Source organism: Sugiyamaella lignohabitans, chromosome A (assembly GCF_001640025.1).
Source record: "Sugiyamaella lignohabitans strain CBS 10342 chromosome A, complete sequence".
NCBI classification, from domain to species: Eukaryota; Fungi; Ascomycota; class Dipodascomycetes; order Dipodascales; family Trichomonascaceae; genus Sugiyamaella; species Sugiyamaella lignohabitans.
The window spans coordinates 1,132,295-1,149,153 of record NC_031672.1 but is presented as its reverse complement, the minus strand read 5'-3'; the positions used below and the strand labels follow the sequence as shown (position 1 = coordinate 1,149,153).

General features: G+C 49.0%; 7 protein-coding genes across 7 annotated transcripts; 4 read left to right on the top strand and 3 right to left on the bottom strand.

The window, feature by feature from the left end:
- Positions 1-44: 44 nt before the first annotated feature.
- Positions 45-1,460, bottom strand: GLK1 (glucokinase; the record flags this gene model as incomplete). Its single annotated transcript, XM_018880638.1, has 1 exon — positions 45-1,460. One exon carries the CDS (start codon positions 1,458-1,460, stop codon positions 45-47), a length of 1,416 nt encoding a protein of 471 aa, XP_018734600.1.
- A 2,748-nt stretch (positions 1,461-4,208) lies between these two features.
- ADH6 (Adh6p) lies at positions 4,209-5,294 on the top strand (the record flags this gene model as incomplete). Its single annotated transcript, XM_018880628.1, has 1 exon — positions 4,209-5,294. The coding sequence occupies one exon, from the start codon at positions 4,209-4,211 to the stop codon at positions 5,292-5,294; it is 1,086 nt and encodes a 361-aa protein (XP_018734599.1).
- A 1,755-nt stretch (positions 5,295-7,049) lies between these two features.
- Positions 7,050-8,453, top strand: ALD5 (aldehyde dehydrogenase (NAD(P)(+)) ALD5; the record flags this gene model as incomplete). The annotated part of the gene is made up of 1 exon (XM_018880618.1): positions 7,050-8,453. One exon carries the CDS (start codon positions 7,050-7,052, stop codon positions 8,451-8,453), a length of 1,404 nt encoding a protein of 467 aa, XP_018734598.1.
- Positions 8,454-9,829: 1,376 nt separating this feature from the next.
- TUB1 (alpha-tubulin TUB1) lies at positions 9,830-11,176 on the top strand (the record flags this gene model as incomplete). Its single annotated transcript, XM_018880609.1, has 1 exon — positions 9,830-11,176. The coding sequence occupies one exon, from the start codon at positions 9,830-9,832 to the stop codon at positions 11,174-11,176; it is 1,347 nt and encodes a 448-aa protein (XP_018734597.1).
- Positions 11,177-11,448: 272 nt separating this feature from the next.
- AWJ20_357 (uncharacterized protein) lies at positions 11,449-13,233 on the bottom strand (the record flags this gene model as incomplete). The annotated part of the gene is made up of 1 exon (XM_018880598.1): positions 11,449-13,233. The coding sequence occupies one exon, from the start codon at positions 13,231-13,233 to the stop codon at positions 11,449-11,451; it is 1,785 nt and encodes a 594-aa protein (XP_018734596.1).
- A 1,477-nt stretch (positions 13,234-14,710) lies between these two features.
- Positions 14,711-15,523, top strand: AWJ20_356 (uncharacterized protein; the record flags this gene model as incomplete). The annotated part of the gene is made up of 1 exon (XM_018880587.1): positions 14,711-15,523. One exon carries the CDS (start codon positions 14,711-14,713, stop codon positions 15,521-15,523), a length of 813 nt encoding a protein of 270 aa, XP_018734595.1.
- A 194-nt stretch (positions 15,524-15,717) lies between these two features.
- On the bottom strand, positions 15,718-16,455 carry PRS3 (ribose phosphate diphosphokinase subunit PRS3; the record flags this gene model as incomplete). Its single annotated transcript, XM_018880576.1, has 1 exon — positions 15,718-16,455. The coding sequence occupies one exon, from the start codon at positions 16,453-16,455 to the stop codon at positions 15,718-15,720; it is 738 nt and encodes a 245-aa protein (XP_018734594.1).
- Positions 16,456-16,859: the final 404 nt, after the last annotated feature.

The following is a 16,859-nucleotide window of genomic DNA, read 5'->3' as shown; positions in this document are numbered from 1 at the left end:
GTGGCCCTAATAAGTTAACACATTTTGGTATATATACAATATATCTAGGCGACGAGGGCACAGAGGGCGGCACCGACGCCGGAGCCATCTTTGGCGATGCCGATGGCGACGCGCTTCTCGTCGTCGCCGATGACGGTCTTGCGGAGAGCGTCGTGGATGTACTCTTGAAAGTGTGGGTAGAACTCGACGACCGAGCCGTCGGCGCCAATATCGATTTTGTCGAACTTCTCCAATGCTTTGGTGTGGATGATGAGTCCGGCGAGTGGGATGGCAGACAGGTATCCGGATCGTTTGCCAATGGCTCGGGCCACTCTTTGGATCTGCTTGCGCTCTTCAAGAGTCGTTTCATAGCCAAATGCTTCTTTAATGGTGTTGCCAGCAAGAGAAAGGTCGCTCGAAGAGTCGCCGTCAATGAGAGCAGGAACCGACGAGTCGGCCGACCAGGCAACACTCAATTTACCATTACCAGAGCCAGACGTGAAAAGCAGTTTCTTGGACTGCAATTCGGTAAGAACAAGACGAAGTAGCTCGCCAAGGAACATGCCACTGATTCTCTTTTCAAACATGTGGAATCCCTTGTTAGGAGTGTTCTCATTTACCTGTTTGTCGAATCGGGTGTTGGGAATGACCTTCAAATCGTTGTCAAAAGAACCCCATTCGGTGTTAATAACCATGATCTTCTCAGTGACTTCAGGGTGGGCTTGAGCATCGAACTTGGGGATCTTCTTGATTCTCTCGGAATAAGCTCCATTAGTACCAGTACCAAAGATACATCCAATCAAAGTACGGCCGTCTGAGGGCTTGGTATAAGCTCTGGACATCAGGGTGCCAACAGTGTCATTAACAAGAGCAGCCACATGAACAGGCAGGTTTCTTGCGTCAATGGCATTCTGCAACTCAAGACAGATATCCTTGCCAACAGCGTCCTTAATATCAAAACCCTTTGTCCAACGAATCAGTTTACCCCGGTTAAGAGCAGTCTGATCAACAGGGAACGAGAAAGTGAACCCCATCTTAAACAGTACAGGCTTGCCAGCACCTTCTTCTTCGAAAGCACAGCTAATAGTCTCGGAATGATGAGTTTCTAAGAATTGTTGGATTCTGTCTGCCAAATGACCGAAAAAGTCACTGCAATTGCCGACCATCAATTCTTGAGGAATGGGCGCCTTGTCTTGAACCATGTCATAAGTAGAATCTCCATTGAGTTTCAAAGAACACACTCTGAAGTTAGTACCACCCAAATCAACAGCCAAAAAGGTTCCCTTTTCTTCACCAGTAGGAACCGAAGTGACGAAAGTGGGGATCATGGGTAAACCACGAGCGGAAGAGTCGGCAGTTTCAGCCAAACCGTGAACAGACTGTTCAACAAAGTAATTGACACTGTCATTAAGAACCTTGTCAGAAACGGCGAATTCCTCGACAAGGTCGTTGACTGCAGTAACAAGAGAAGTAGAAGTCATTACGATAAATCGGTTGATCTTAGTCGAACGTCAAAAAAGCTGATCAGTCAAAAAAAAAAGACAATAACAATAATAATAACAAAAACGCAATGTCCCTATGTCGTTAATAGTTGATAATAACAAGAACGAGTACAAGAACGAAAAAAGACAAGTAAAAGTGAAAAGCTAAATACGATTCACAAGTATCAGTACAACAACCAATCAGCAGAAAACAACTGACAATTAATTCAATTCAATTCGTTTGATTCGTTTAATTCGGTTTTTTTTTAATAATTCAATAAGTTCAATTCAATTCAATCTCAATTTTTGTTCAATGTAGTGAAAACACAAGAACAAAATCCAAACCGAAATCTCACAGAACTAATAAAGAACAAGAAACCAATAAAGAACACTCCCACTTTAAAGACAAAAACAATAAACTTCAAAGAAAAAAAAAAGAGTGAACTTTACAATGCAAAAATAATAATCAATTGAAGAGTTTAACCACTTCAAAACACTTCAACAACACTTTATCACACTAATAAAAAAATGAGATATGATAGGATTGAAGAAGAAGAACAACAACAACAAAAAGCCGAGACTCAGTACTAAAGCTACCAAAAAATGACACTAGCAAAAAGTCCAATTTATCAGTCGCACAGCGGAAAAAAAGACGTTGTTCCTACTCTTAATTGGGATTGTCTCATCTTTTATGCATGAACAAAGTCCCTCCCCCATGGCAGTTTTCGTGCAAGATCTCCCTAAACCATCTGATCAGCCGGGCTGACTAGCCGGGCGCTATGAGCTACCCCGATTTATAGAATCCAAGCTTACAACGTCAGCCAATGTAACATTCGGGCTGAAACGTGCTCTTCGATTGATTCACTAGCGAAAAGTCACCTGTCTTTTCCACCCCCACCACCACCACCAAAACTGTCTGTTGTGTTCCTGCCATTCACACCGGTCTACCGTTCGTCCTAATCTACGTCATTCTCCTTGCCCTTGCCTGCACTCACAGCAAACTCTGTGTGAGCCCACCTCAGCGAGGGAGGGGGGGGGGTCTGCCTCCGGCGGCTGGGGCTCCGCCCCAGACCCCGCTGCTCCTCTCGCTGCGCTCGAGTCGGTTTTGTCGACGGTCCCCCAGCCAACTCCTGCGAAGCAGGAGCCACGGGGTCTGGGGCAGAGCCCCAGCCGCCGGAGGCAGCAGTCACCCCATGCCTCGTGTGACTGTAGATGCCGTCACCCGGCGCGGGGGGCCTCTCCGCACCTCCCCGACTGCATATGTAACATATCTGCTTGGTTCGGGAAAACTGCCGGAAAAACATGCACGAGTTTCTCCGGCCCAACAGGTGGCTGGCGGGGGTGGTGGATGTGCCTCCGGCGGCTGGGGCTCTGCCCCAGACCCCGTGGCTCCTGCTTCGCAGGAGTTGGCTGGGACCGTGGAGGGGGTGGGTGGTGATACGGGGGTGTCGCGGGTGTGGCTGGGGGTTCGGGGCCGTCAGTCCTGCTTTCTGGTGCCTGGTGACGACCCGTAAGCGCGGGAAACCAGCTCCTCAGCAGCCGAATTAGGACCTCGTTTTTTTTGGCTAGAAAACACGCCTGTTACAACATACCACCAACTGCACCCGAGAAATTCTCGCGCTGTCTCGGAGGTAAGGGTAGCGCCGTCCGCGGCTCACAATGCAATCTCCTGCGAAGCAGGAGCCGCGGGGTCTGGGGCGCAGCCCCAGCCGCCGGAGGCAGCAAGGGACCCAGCCATCTCCCACGGGGGTCTGGGGCGGAGCCACAGCCGCCTGAGGCACACCCCAGCCGTGCGAGCAGCGGATAAATAAGCCATGTCAGCGGTGCAAAGAAGAGAGAGGAGGTGGCGAGAGTGGAGGTTAAACAGAGGAGAACTGAGTCAGGAAGGTTTGTCAGACCGCGGACTACGCGGCCCATGATTTGGAATTGTGGGCCGTGCTTGGCGAAGGTTGGCGGGAGAAAGTCAAGTTCATGTCCGTCCCGGCAGAATAGGAAATTCCGGTTTTATTAAGCCGAGTTTTTCTTTGCAGCCGAGCATCGCGAGACGCATGTTCATTCCCTTTTCAGGATGTGTTTGTGCAGAATTTTCACGGCGAGAAGGTTTTTCCAGGCGGTCGTTGACTCGTTAATGGAATTCTGAGTATCAGGTGAGGAGGTGGTGAGTGGTGTAAGGTGACAAGCAAGGTTGCTGAAAAGTATGAAAATTAGCGGGTTTTGAGTGTTTTTGGGTATTCCTAGGGGTATAGTGTGGATATTAAGCGAAGGAATGGTGAAATTTGTGGGTTTTGGGGTGGTTTGTGAGGGGTGTACTGTGGCTGGATCTGTTGCTGGTAGGCGTGACACTGACACTCTCCCCTGGTAATGGAATAAATGCTATATCTGCAGTCGAGCGTTTCATGGACATCCAACGGTGCTACCTAACCACGTTATTCCGAAGACCATTATTAATTGGCTTATCTAATACACCGCCTATTCCGGGACTCTGGCTCCTACAGGCTTGCTGTTATCAATTACCCAATAGTGGGTTCTTGGTAGGTGACCTCGGTGGATAAGATAAACAAACCATCGGGATCCGTCTATATATATGAGAGATGCTGCAATGTGTTGCTGTGATATATATTCTGTTAATTTATTTAAATTAATTGCAACTGATTAAACTGATATTTACTGTTTAATCAACCCATTCAATTGATTTAAGACTCTATTTATTAAACCCGGATCAAATTTCAAATTTAAACACCGTACAAAATGGTCTATCCCGATACTTTCAGAGGTTACGCCCACACCAAAGAGGGCACTAAGAACGTGGTTCCAGTTCTCAAGGAGATTGAGTTCAAGCCCAAGGTTTTCGCCGAGCACGACGTTGATATCAAGGTTGTTGCCTGTGGTGTTTGTGGATCGGATGTCCACTCTGTTTGTGGAGAGTGGGGATCCACCGACTACCCCTTGATTCCCGGTCACGAAATCGTCGGCCATGTCGTCAGAGTCGGTTCGAAAGTCACTACTGTCAAGGTTGGTGACAGAGTTGGAGTTGGTGCTCAAAGTTTCTCTTGTTTAGAATGTCCCGACTGTTTGGCCGATAACGAGCCCTACTGTTTGAACTCGGTTGGTACTTATGGTGGAAAGTACGAAAACGGTGACAAGAGTTACGGTGGTTACTCTGACTATGCTCGTGTTCACGAACACTTTGTTTTCACTATTCCCGATAATCTTTCTTTCGAGGGAGCTGCTCCTCTTTTGTGTGCTGGTATCACTACTTACTCTCCTTTGGTTAGACACGGAGCTGGTCCTGGTAAGACTGTTGGTATTGTTGGTATCGGTGGTCTTGGCCATTTCGGTCTTATGTGGGCCAAGGCTCTTGGAGCTGAAGTTTATGCTCTTTCTCGATCCGAGTCGAAGAAAGCCGATGCTATCAAGCTTGGAGCCGACCACTACGTCGCTACTGGAGTTGACGGATGGCACAAGACTGTTGAGAGAAAGTTTGATTTCATTCTCTGTTGTGCCAACTCTGCTGACAATTTCGATCTTAACTCGTACCTCAAGACCTTGAAGGTCGGTGGACATTTCATCAACGTCGGTCTCCCCGAGGACAATTACACTGTCCACCCCACCAGTTTCCTCAAGAACGCCAGTTTCCTCGGTTCCTCCTTACTCGGCAGCAGAAAAGAGATCCAAGACATGCTCAAACTGGCCTCTGAACAGAAACTCGAGGCCTGGCACTCGACCATCCCCGTCAACGAGGAGGGTGTCTACAAAGCCCTCGACGGCTGCAAAAGGGGCACTCCCAAGTACAGATACGTCCTCACCAACTACGAGCAGGGCTTCACTCTCTAAACACACCCCCTCTCTATAGACTCAATATACTAATTCCCTGACTTCTGGGTACTCTGCTGCCTCCGGCGGCTGGGGCTCTGCCCCAGACCCCGTGGCTCCTCTCGCTTCGCTCGAGTCGACTTTGTCTTCGGGGACGCGGTGTGCCTCCGGCGGCTGGGGCGCTGCCCCAGACCCCGTTGTGCTCGCTTCGCGAGCCATCTGCGATCTGCCGACCAAACTGGACACCCGGACGCCCGACTCGAGCGTAGCGAGAGGAGCCACGGGGTCTGGGGCAGGGCCCCAGCCGCCGGAGGCAGTACTCCCCGAAAAATCTGAGGATCGGCAGGGGGTGATGTCCCCCCTGAGCGGCAGTCGGCATTAGTAAGAAGCGACGCCGGCTGCAGGGAAGCTTTATTAGTGCATTTGGGTGGTGTGTGCCCATGTTTTCGGCGGGACTAGACATCGCAGTTTTGCCGTGCCGACACCTTAGCGGCTCGATATGACATGTTATCAGGGGAAAAAGTAATATGGAACATCGGCGCCGTTGGGATGTCGAGATCCTGCCCATAATTTTTGCATCGCAGGCGTTATCTGTCATGGCTCGCTTATTAATTTTATTAATTAGCTCGCAGTTGGCTGTTTTAGGGCGTTCAATGGTGTCAAAGTCTGTTTATCTACGGCCGTGCTTGCAGAAAGACAAGGAATTACGGACATTGGGCTTTCCTCCGAGGGAGATTACGGAGATACTGGCCAAATCCTGACCGCTGGGGCCGGGTCAGGTGCCTCCGGCGGCTGGGGCTTCGCCCCAGACCCCGTGGCTCCTGCTTCGCAGGAGGCTGCTGGGACCGTCGACGTTGGATCGGAGCTATGATTTCGGGGGTTGTCCGAAAGGAGAAATAAATGTCAACTGGACAGGATTGTATCTCCCAAACGGCCGTTGGTCCGTCCGCAAAATGATTCAGGAACGGGAATCAATCGCAAATTGCCCGACCTGGCGTGTCGCAGTTGTAGTTCAATTACAAAGCACAAGTCATCCGTCAAAAACCACCAGTAACAGAACATAAACCGCACATCACAAGTCACAGGTCACAAGTCGCCAATCTTCACCACCACGAAAACGACTCGAGCGAAGCGAGAGGAGCCACGGGGTCTGGGGCAGAGCCCCAGCCGCCGGAGGCACACCCCCCTTCCCCGAACTAACGCTACCCAGATTTCATTTTTTTTTGATTTGTGATGATGAGTTTTAGAGTCCGGAAGATGAATCACCCAGGAATAGCCCCTCTTTTGAACGGCCACGGAAAAGTACGGACTTGTAACTTTAATGTGGGGATTGGAGACGCAATTCCGAGATTCGTGCTGGTTTTGATATGCATGCACGTTTGCAGGTGATGATGGACTGGATCGCTTGCTCGGCGGCAAAGGTGGGGTAAACAGGAGTATATTCAGGCCGTGGGTGCGGAGCTTATTCATCTGAAGGGTCCGAAGAGTAGTCAGCAAAGCGGTTCGATCGGCTGCCGGTCTATTTTAGGTTCCGCACTTGTGGTTTGGGGGTGGTTCCGATTTCTATTTAAACAGGTCTGTGGGGTAGTCATTGAGTCGATATTTCTCAACAAACAGTTTATTTATTCCATTGATTTGAAGGTCACTCAACTCACTCGATTCACTTGATTCACCCAGTTCACTTGTTTCATTAATTCACTCAGTTCACTTGATTCATTAGTTCACTCAATTCACTTGATTTACTCAGTTCACTCAGACACAATTCATTAGCCTAACATGTCCGCCGACAAGAGAGAAGTCTACCAAACCATCAACCCAGCCACTGGCGAGGTCGTCAAGACCTTCCCTACTGCTACTGACGAGGAGATCCAAAAGGCACTTGCAGTGGCTGACGAGGTTTTCCAGAAGGACTGGAGATTCCGTTCTGTCAAGGAAAGAGCTGACATTGTTCGCAAAGCTGCTGATATCCTCGAAAGCAAGTCGGAAGAGTACGCTAAATTAGTCACTTTGGAGATGGGCAAGCTTCTTACTCAGGCTCGTATGGAAGTCACTTTGTCAGTTCGAATCCTCAAGTACTATGCTGACAACGGTGAGAGACTACTTGCACCAAGTCCTATTGCTGGTAGTAATGGCGCCATCCAAGTCAATAACGAACCTATTGGTATAATCTTCGCTATTGAGCCATGGAACTTCCCATATTACCAATTGGCCAGAGTTGCTGGTCCTCAATTGGTTACTGGTAATGTGATGCTAGCCAAACATGCCCCTTCAGTTCCTCAATGTGCGCTTGCTTTTGCCAGATTGTTCGAGGAAGCAGGTGCTCCTGCCGGGGTATACACTAATGTGTTTGCTTCTATTACCCAGTCTGGAACTATTATTGACGACTTTAGAGTGCGAGGTGTGACCTTGACCGGATCCGAGCGGGCTGGTGCTGCTGTTGCTGAACGCGCTGGTAAGAACTTGAAGAAGGTTGTTCTTGAACTTGGCGGTTCGGATCCTTTGATTGTATTCCCCGATGCTGATTTTGAGCCTACTCTGAACCTGGCTCTTATTGGCCGTTTGATGAACACCGGTCAAGCCTGTGTTGCTTCTAAGAGAATTATTGTTATTGGCAAGGAGAGAGGTGACGAGTTTATCAAGCGATACACCGAAGCTATCAAGAGTCTCAGCAAAGCCGTTGGTGATCCCAATGACGAGAAGACCTCTATTGGCCCACTTGTCAGTGAACAAGCTCTAAATGGGTTGTTGAGCCAGATCGAGAGTGCTAAGAAGCACGGAGCCACTATTCTTGCTGGCGGCAAGCGAATTAACCGACCTGGCTGGTACCTCGAGCCCACTGTCATCACCAACATCAAGCCCGACAACCCACTTTACCGCGAAGAGACCTTTGGTCCCGTTGCCAGTTTTTACATTGTCGACACTGAGGAAGAAGCCATCCGACTTGCCAACGACACCTCGTACGGACTCGGCGCATCCATCTTCAGCAAAGACATTGCCAAAGCCCAAGAGGTCGCTAAGCAAATTGACAGTGGCATGGTCTTCATCAACCAACCCGCGCAATCGTTGCCCCACGTCCCATTCGGCGGTGTCAAAAACAGCGGGTTCGGCCGTGAGCTCGGCGAGCTGGGCATGACCGAGTTCGTCAACAAGAAAGTTATCTCTGCCAAGTCTCTCCTCTAGGTCTTCTTTATATATAACCAAATCGCATTATTTTTTATGTTTCCTGACGCGTTCTTCCTGAGGGAGCTCCTGTCTGAGGGGTTCTTGCCTCCGGCGGCTGGGGCTCCGCCCCAGACCCCGTTGCTCCTGCTTCGCAGGAGTTGACTGGGGCCCCTGACGAAACGACTGAGGCGGAGCCAAGGTCTGGGCAGTCTGTTTCCCGTGTTTCTGACCCCGGAGGAGAGTTTCTGGCGGGGGACTGTGCCTCCGGCGACTGGGGCTCTGCCCCAGACCCCGTGTCTCCTGCCAATCAACATCTACTAAACGTAATTAATTGTCCAACTTCTAATAAATCACCGGGTACAATATATGATTCTAATTGTACAGTTTCACCACTAAACGTTCTTAAACCTAATCCAGAAATATCACTAATGGTGAATATATTCCTACATATGATCTAATTTCAAATTTATCTTCTTCATAATGATAAAGATAAGAAAATAATACCGAAGTAGGAGATTTCTGGGGTCCCCGACGAAACGACTCGAGCGGAGCGAGAGGAGCAGCCAGGGTCTGGGGCGGAGCCCCAGCCGCCGGAGGCAGTCCGACCCCCAGTCCACACCCCAGACTCCGTAGAAACCTCCCATGACCCGAGAAGAAACGACTCGAGCGGAGCGAGAGGAGCTACCAGGGTCTGGGGCGGAGCCCCAGCCGCCGGAGGCCGTCTGTTTATTCAGGGGTAATTGAAATATCAGGGGGTGAGGCGCGGGCGCGGGTGGGGTTGGGGGTGTTGGTATGGCAACGCGTTGTAAACAAAAGGGAGAAAAACGCGTACAGTTAGGGATAAAAGCCGCCAACCCTAAGCTTAGCCGACTCCTGAACTTTTTTGACAAATCATCACTAGAACCACAACAAACAAACAGCGAGTGTAGGTATGAAACGGGTGGACCACGGTGGTTTTGGTCGGGAAAACGCAGTTGGATGCTGAATTGGACTCGGATTCGGTAGGAGATTGCGTTTTTTCGGGTGTTTTGTATGGGTTTACTTCGTGGCAAGTTCTGTTTATACTGCCGCGGTTGGTGCTGGTGCTGGTGGTCAAAGGAGGTGGTTGTGATTGTTTGTTGGAAAACAGCGTTTTAACATGTTCTTTTAGTGCTTTCGAGTGTGTCATTGTGAATACCGCGTAGTCTGATTGATTCGGTCGATTGTTTGTATACGTTTTTTTCATTGTTGATTGATTGGTTGGTTGTGGCATCACTTGATTTGTCGTAACTCGAGTTGATTAGTGATTTGATTTGATTTGATTTGATTCGTTTTTCGTGTTCGTTTCGGTTCGTTCGTATTCTATTGTTATTTCATACCCCTAAAACTATTTCAACGGACTAAATTATTGCAAAATGAGAGAAGTTATCAGTATCAACGTTGGACAAGCTGGTTGCCAAATTGGTAACTCGTGCTGGGAACTGTACTGTTTGGAACACGGAATCCAACCTGATGGATTCCTTTCTGCTGACAAGAAAGATGGTCCTAGAGACGAGGGTTTTTCGACCTTTTTTTCCGAGACTGGATCGGGAAAATATGTGCCCCGTACTATTTATGTTGATTTAGAGCCCAATGTGGTTGACGAGGTCCGTACCGGTACTTATCGTAACTTGTTCCATCCCGAGCAATTGATTACTGGAAAAGAAGATGCTGCTAATAACTATGCTCGTGGTCATTATACCATTGGTAAGGAGTTGATTGATCAGGTCATGGACCGTGTGAGGCGCGTGGCTGATAACTGTAATGGTTTGCAAGGATTCTTGTTCACCCATTCGTTTGGTGGTGGTACTGGTTCCGGATTCGGCGCTCTTCTTTTGGAGCGTTTGTCGGTTGACTATGGCAAGAAATCGAAGCTCGAATTCGCCGTTTACCCAGCTCCTCAAAATTCGACTTCGGTTGTCGAGCCTTATAACTCGGTTCTTACTACCCACACCACTCTTGAGCACTCGGACTGTACTTTTATGGTCGATAACGAGGCTATTTACGATATGTGTCGCCGTAGTTTGGACATTGCCCGTCCTTCTTACGACAATTTGAACCGATTGATTGCTCAAGTCGTTTCTTCAGTTACTGCTTCGTTGCGTTTTGACGGATCTTTGAACGTCGATTTGAACGAGTTCCAAACCAACTTGGTTCCTTATCCCCGTATCCATTTCCCTCTTGTGACCTATGCCCCAGTTAGTTCTGCTGCCAAGGCCAACCACGAGGCCAATACTGTTCAAGAAATCACAAACGCCTGTTTCGAGCCATCGCATCAAATGGTCAAGTGTGACCTGCGTAACGGTAAATACATGGCCACTTGTCTTCTTTACAGAGGAGATGTTGTTAACAAGGACGTGCAGCAGGCTGTTGCTACCATTAAGGCCAAGAAATCCATCCAATTGGTCGACTGGTGTCCCACCGGATTCAAGATCGGAATCTGCTACCAACCTCCCCAATACGTTCCCGGAGGAGACCTTGCCAAGGTCGACCGTGCCGTGTGTATGTTGTCCAACACCACTGCCATTGCCGACGCCTGGAGCAGACTCGACCACAAGTTCGACCTCATGTTCTCCAAACGTGCTTTTGTCCACTGGTACGTTGGCGAGGGCATGGAAGAAGGCGAGTTCTCCGAGGCCCGTGAAGACCTCGCGGCCCTCGAGCGCGACTACGAAGAAGTCGGCGCCGACTCCACCTACGACGAGGAAGAAGCCGAATACTAAACAATACCTCCTGCTGCTGCCGCTTTTTTGCCTAATTAATGTGATGTAATACCTGTGTTTTGGTGCTGCTGCTGCCTCCGGCGGCTGGGGCTCCGCCCCAGACCCTGGTTGCTCCTCTCGCTTCGCTCCAGTCGAGCAGCGGGAAAACCCCTAGCACATGTTGGACCCCCACGCCCGACTCGAGCGAAGCGAGAGGAGCAACCAGGGTCTGGGGCGGAGCCCCAGCCGCCGGAGGCACGAGGACTGTCAACGAGAGTGTGTGGATTAAGTGATTACAGGTGTTTTAGGGGGTCGGGGAACGAGTCCGGGTAGCGTGATTTGGCGCGGATATACCAGCCCTCGACTTGGTCGCGGACTCCGTTGACTTGACCGTCGGCGTCGGGCGTTTTGTGAAGTTTATCGCACGGGATGGCCTTTCGCATGGCGATGGCTCGGTCGAGGTACCAGCCAGATATCATTTGATGGGAGTCTTGTTTGGTGTCGCGTGGTGGACAGTTGATTTCGAGACCGCGACATCGGTCGTGATACCCGTCGTCATCATATTTGATTACGGGACGACCGAGTGCTATGGTTGATGAGCTGAGTCCACAGTAGCGAGAGTACGGGTCGTAGCGATACATGATACAGTCGGTTTTGGCCTCGCATTCGCGTTTACACAGGTCGAAGGATGCGTACGGTTCAGACGAAGCATCTTGTGGAAGTGGCAGTTGTTTACTGCCTTCAGATTGAGCTTTATCGTACTCGATTGCCCAAGAGTATTCGACGTCTTTGGCTCCGTTGTCCCAGTTCTTTTGGGGGTCTTTGGACAGGTACGGTTTGGCAAAGTCGTTGTAGATATCCCGGTATAGAATGGGTCCTTTATTGCCAGACGATTTGCGCACTCGTTCGTACTCCCAAAGAAGCTCGAAATCCGCTGGTCCTTGGTGGTGTAGTGTGATTATTTCCTGGCACCAGTTGTTGGCACTACATGGAACTGCCCAGATAGGTTCTCCTTGAAACCGACCACCGGAAGCTGAAAAGTCTAGAGATATATCGGCCGTCTCTTTAAGATACATGGCAACCATGTAATCACCACAGCATTCATTCTCTGCTTTCAGGGTATACTGTTCTACCCAGTCTTCTGAGGATGGACTGCCAAATGCCTTTTTCATAGCACCCTGTGACAGGACGATACCAGACCCACCATGGGCAAATATATGTTTCAGACCAGCAACTGCACTGCCAAGATAGTATTCCTTGCGAGGGTCTAACGTACGGAGGTATTTAGACAGATTGTCTGCGAGAATAATAGTGTCATCATCTATCATGACATACCATTCCATATCTGGTGCTTCTTTATAGGCATGATAGAACATTCTGATGTTTTTGAATTTGTCCAATTCCCAGCCTCCAGGAATGTCGTCGACATCGCTAGTTCTGAGATAGTTATGCTTGGATCGTAGTTGCCGGTAGGATCTATATACAGAAAATTGATCGCTTTCCAGGAGCAGCGACTGTGATACATTGGCAAGAATGTCGACCACTTCGTAGCCAGCTATCGAATCAGCTGCGTCTGAATATAATGCAAAATTTGGGAACCTCGTAAGGGTGGTGAAAAAGTGCACTGGCACACGGTCCCATAGAGTTTTGGATCCAGTTTTAAGAAGCAACAGTATCTTATTAGCATTGACAGTATGATCTGCTGTGAGGCGCTGTTGAAGATTAATCTTGCCAAACTGACCATCTTTGTTGTCATCATACTTGACCACTTGCGGGCCAAACGACTGTGGTGGTCTCCATGTGTCCCCAGATATGTATCTATTGTTATCTGGATAAGTATGGAAGAACGTCTGGTCCGGTCGAAGTGTGAATATCTTCTGGGTATTAGTTCCATCACCATCCTGGCGACGGTGCTCAAGGTTCGGATCCTGGCTCTGGATTATTCTTTTCTCATGACGATAGTGCGGTCGAAAGAAGATCAGACCCGCAATACCGGTAGCCAGAGCTATAATTATAACATCTTTGATCTGACTGGTGACCCTTCTCCTACTGCGAAAAGAGACCGGTAGTAATCTCATAGGGTGGATGTTGAAGTGACACAGAAGACCGAGCGAGACCGTTCGTTTACAGCCCGATGATGTTTTGTTTATAAATGCTCGTCCGAGATTATAAAATTGTAACAGTATGGAATGCAAAATGTGAATGCGAAATGCGAAATGCTTTTACGAGTTAGAAAAGTCGTCTGCTATCTAAGCTTCTGATCTATCTCATCCACTTGAATAGCGTTACAGGAGTAGCTTATTGTCTTTTATCTCTTCCAGTTGGATGAATTGCAGGACTAATTTTGAATGTATCACAGCACTAGCTTCTGATCTCTCTCTTCCACTTGATCTTGTCTATCTATTCCAGGTGGATATATTACTAGCTTCCGGTTTAACTTCTAGTTGAATAAACCACACGAGTACTCTCTCACTGGATGAAAATTACTGAACTGTACCACTATACTCTATCACTTCCAGTTGAAATGGTGACAAGACTAGCTTCTGGTCTATCTCTTTCACTTCAATGTTACACGACTACTTTCTGTTCCAGTTGGTAGGTCACAAATGTTCTTACAGCACAGGGTCACACAGGGTCACTACTCTATCCTCCAGTTCCTGGTCTATACTCAACTGAATAAAAAATAGTAGACAACTCTACAACAAACACAGATCATGTCGTATTCTTTCCTCTGAACTCTATTAAACCGGGCAGTCCTTTTTTAACATTCATCCAAATGCCACGGGAATAATATATGAATAATATACATGCAAGTTCCAGCCAATGTTTCAACTTGAAGAACTCGACAACTTTTTTTCGCAGCTGCTTCCTAAACAGTCAGATACTATATTTATAAATATCAACGGTTATAGGCAAGATCCATAGTAGATCTCCCCTAGGGACGACGTATCCGTGAAGACGTTTTCCAGCTAGTCATGTTTTCAGGTATTGCTATTTGCGGGAATCGGAAGGTCAAATACCTTCTATTTTAAACTTTGTCTCAAAACCTGTTAAGCGTTAAGCCAATGTTTGGAAAAGACTTGCTGTATCGACGATCTCTATTTAAGGTTTGATCCCTGAGGCAGATCATGCACGTTAGCGCGGTACCCCTGCACCTCACCACATGTAATTAGGTCCGACTAAAGAGAGCTAACGAGCAGAAAAAGTGCTACTTCATGAAAAACAGCGTCGCAGTTGTTTTTTTCTAGCTGTCATAATATATTCTTATAGATTGTACTATCGACGTGTAAATCGACAGGATCAGACGTGGGTCTGATAAATCTATCTTTAGCAAGAATCAATTGCGGTTATTTACCCGCCATTGACAGGCTGCATTTGCTCTTTTGTAGGTTATTTTATTTTATTTTATTCGATCTCGAACCTACATCCGTCAAGAAACAAAAAAAAAAATAACCGCTTGTGATACATTGTGTAACCAAACCTTAACCACGAATTAGAAAAATACTTTGTATACAAACCACACTGCAATTATTCACAAACCTAAAAACAGTCACCATGGCCAGCACCACCGCTAACACCAGCTCCTCCACGAGCACCACGAGCTCCTCCACACCAGCACACGCTCACATCCAGATCAAAGCCTGTCTGTTTGATATGGACGGGCTCCTGATTAACTCTGAGGATATTTATACCGAAATCACCAATGAGATTCTTCACGAGCACGGCAAACCCAGTCTTCCCTGGGAAGTCAAAGTTCAATTACAAGGCCGACCAGGACCGGATGCGTCGAGAAAACTTCTCGAATGGGCACAATTGCCATACACGCCCGAGGAATACTTCAAAATGACGAGCGAGCGACAAAAGACCCGTTGGAACAAAACAACGTTTATGCCCGGAGCATTAGAGTTGCTGCAGCACCTGGAAGATATCAAAGTTCCGTTTGCACTGGCCACATCATCCCACCATGCCAATTATCTTCTCAAGACCAAACACCTGCGACACGGGTTTGATCTGTTTGGCGACCACGTCGTAGTCGGCGACGACAAACGAATCCCACCCGGTCGTGGCAAACCACACCCCGACATCTGGCACGTGGCTCTCGAATCACTAAATTCCGTGCAACGGGCCAAAAACCTGCCAGAAATCAAGCCCGAAGAATGTCTCGTTTTCGAAGACGGTGTCCCTGGCGTCATCGCTGGCAAAGCAGCCGGATGCCGTGTGATCTGGGTGCCCGACTCACGAGCTCTCGAAGTTCTCGACCAAAACGAGGTGGTCGACCTCGTTGGTGACCACGAACTCCTCGAAAGTCTCCACCACTTCGACAAAGCCAAATACGGGCTCGAGAAACCGACGCTGACGGGTCTGTAAAGGGGTGGCACTGCCTCCGGCGGCTGGGGCTCCGCCCCAGACCCTGGTTGCTCCTCTCGCTTCGCTCGAGTCGTTGCGTGACGGACCCAGTAGCAAAAAAACTCCTGCGAAGCAGGAGCAACCAGGGTCTGGGGCGGAGCCCCAGCCGCCGGAGGCAACCCCCCCCATCCCAAAATAAAATAATATATAACTCGTTAAACAGGTGCGTTGCGGAACAGGTACGACACGGACTCACCGTTGTGGAGCCGTCTTATACTCTCGGCCAGCACCGGGCTGACGTCGAGAAGTTGGAGCCGGTCGCACACCAGCTCTTTGCCTTCGAGGGGAACAGTGTTTGTGCACACGACTCGGTGCAGTTTGCTTTTGTTGATGATTTCGGTGGCTTTGCCAGACAGAATTCCGTGCGTGACAATGGCAATCACCGACTGCGCTCCGTGGCCCAAAAGTGTATCGGCGGCTTTGGCAAGTGTTCCACAAGTATCGGCCATGTCGTCGACAAGAATACACACTTTGTCCGAAACATCACCCACAAGCACCATTCGCGACACTTCATTAGCACGAGCTCGTTCCTTATGAATCAGGGCAAAGTTCAGGTCTAATCTATCAGCCAAAGAAGCAGCTCGTTTAGCACCTCCTGCGTCGGGTGACACGATAATAGCGTTCTTATAATCCACATTGTTCTTGATATAATTGACAACACTGGGTTCTGCGTATAAATTATCGACAGGAACGTCGAAAAAGCCCTGGATCTGGGATGCATGGAGGTCCATAGTAATCACATGGTTACACCCAGCAGTCTCCAGCATGTTGGCCATGAGTTTGGCGGTAATAGGAGCCCGCGACTTGTCTTTACGGTCCTGACGAGCATACGGGAAATTGGGGATCACCGCCGTGATCCGTCTGGCCGACGCTGTTTTACATGCATTTATCATAATCAGAAGCTCCAAAATACGGTCGTTGACGTCTCCTGACCCAATCTGTGTCAAAATATACACATCCTCGTCTCGCACCGACTCGCCAATCGTCAGCGAGATCTCTCTATTCGAATCTCGCGAGATATTCACCTTCGACAGCGGGATTCCAAGCCTGCCAACACCGTTAGTACCACACTCCTGGGTCGGGGTCTGCCTCCGGCGGCTGGGGCTCCGCCCCAGACCCTGGTTGCTCCTGCTTCGCAGGAGTTTTCTGCCTGGGTCCGTCGACACAACGACTCGAGCGAAGCGAGAGGAGCAACCAGGGTCTGGGGCGGAGCCCCAGCCGCCGGAGGCAGACCCCCCTGCAAGTATTGCGGGCAAATTACTTCGCCAGCAAATGAAACCACCAGCCAGTCCACCAG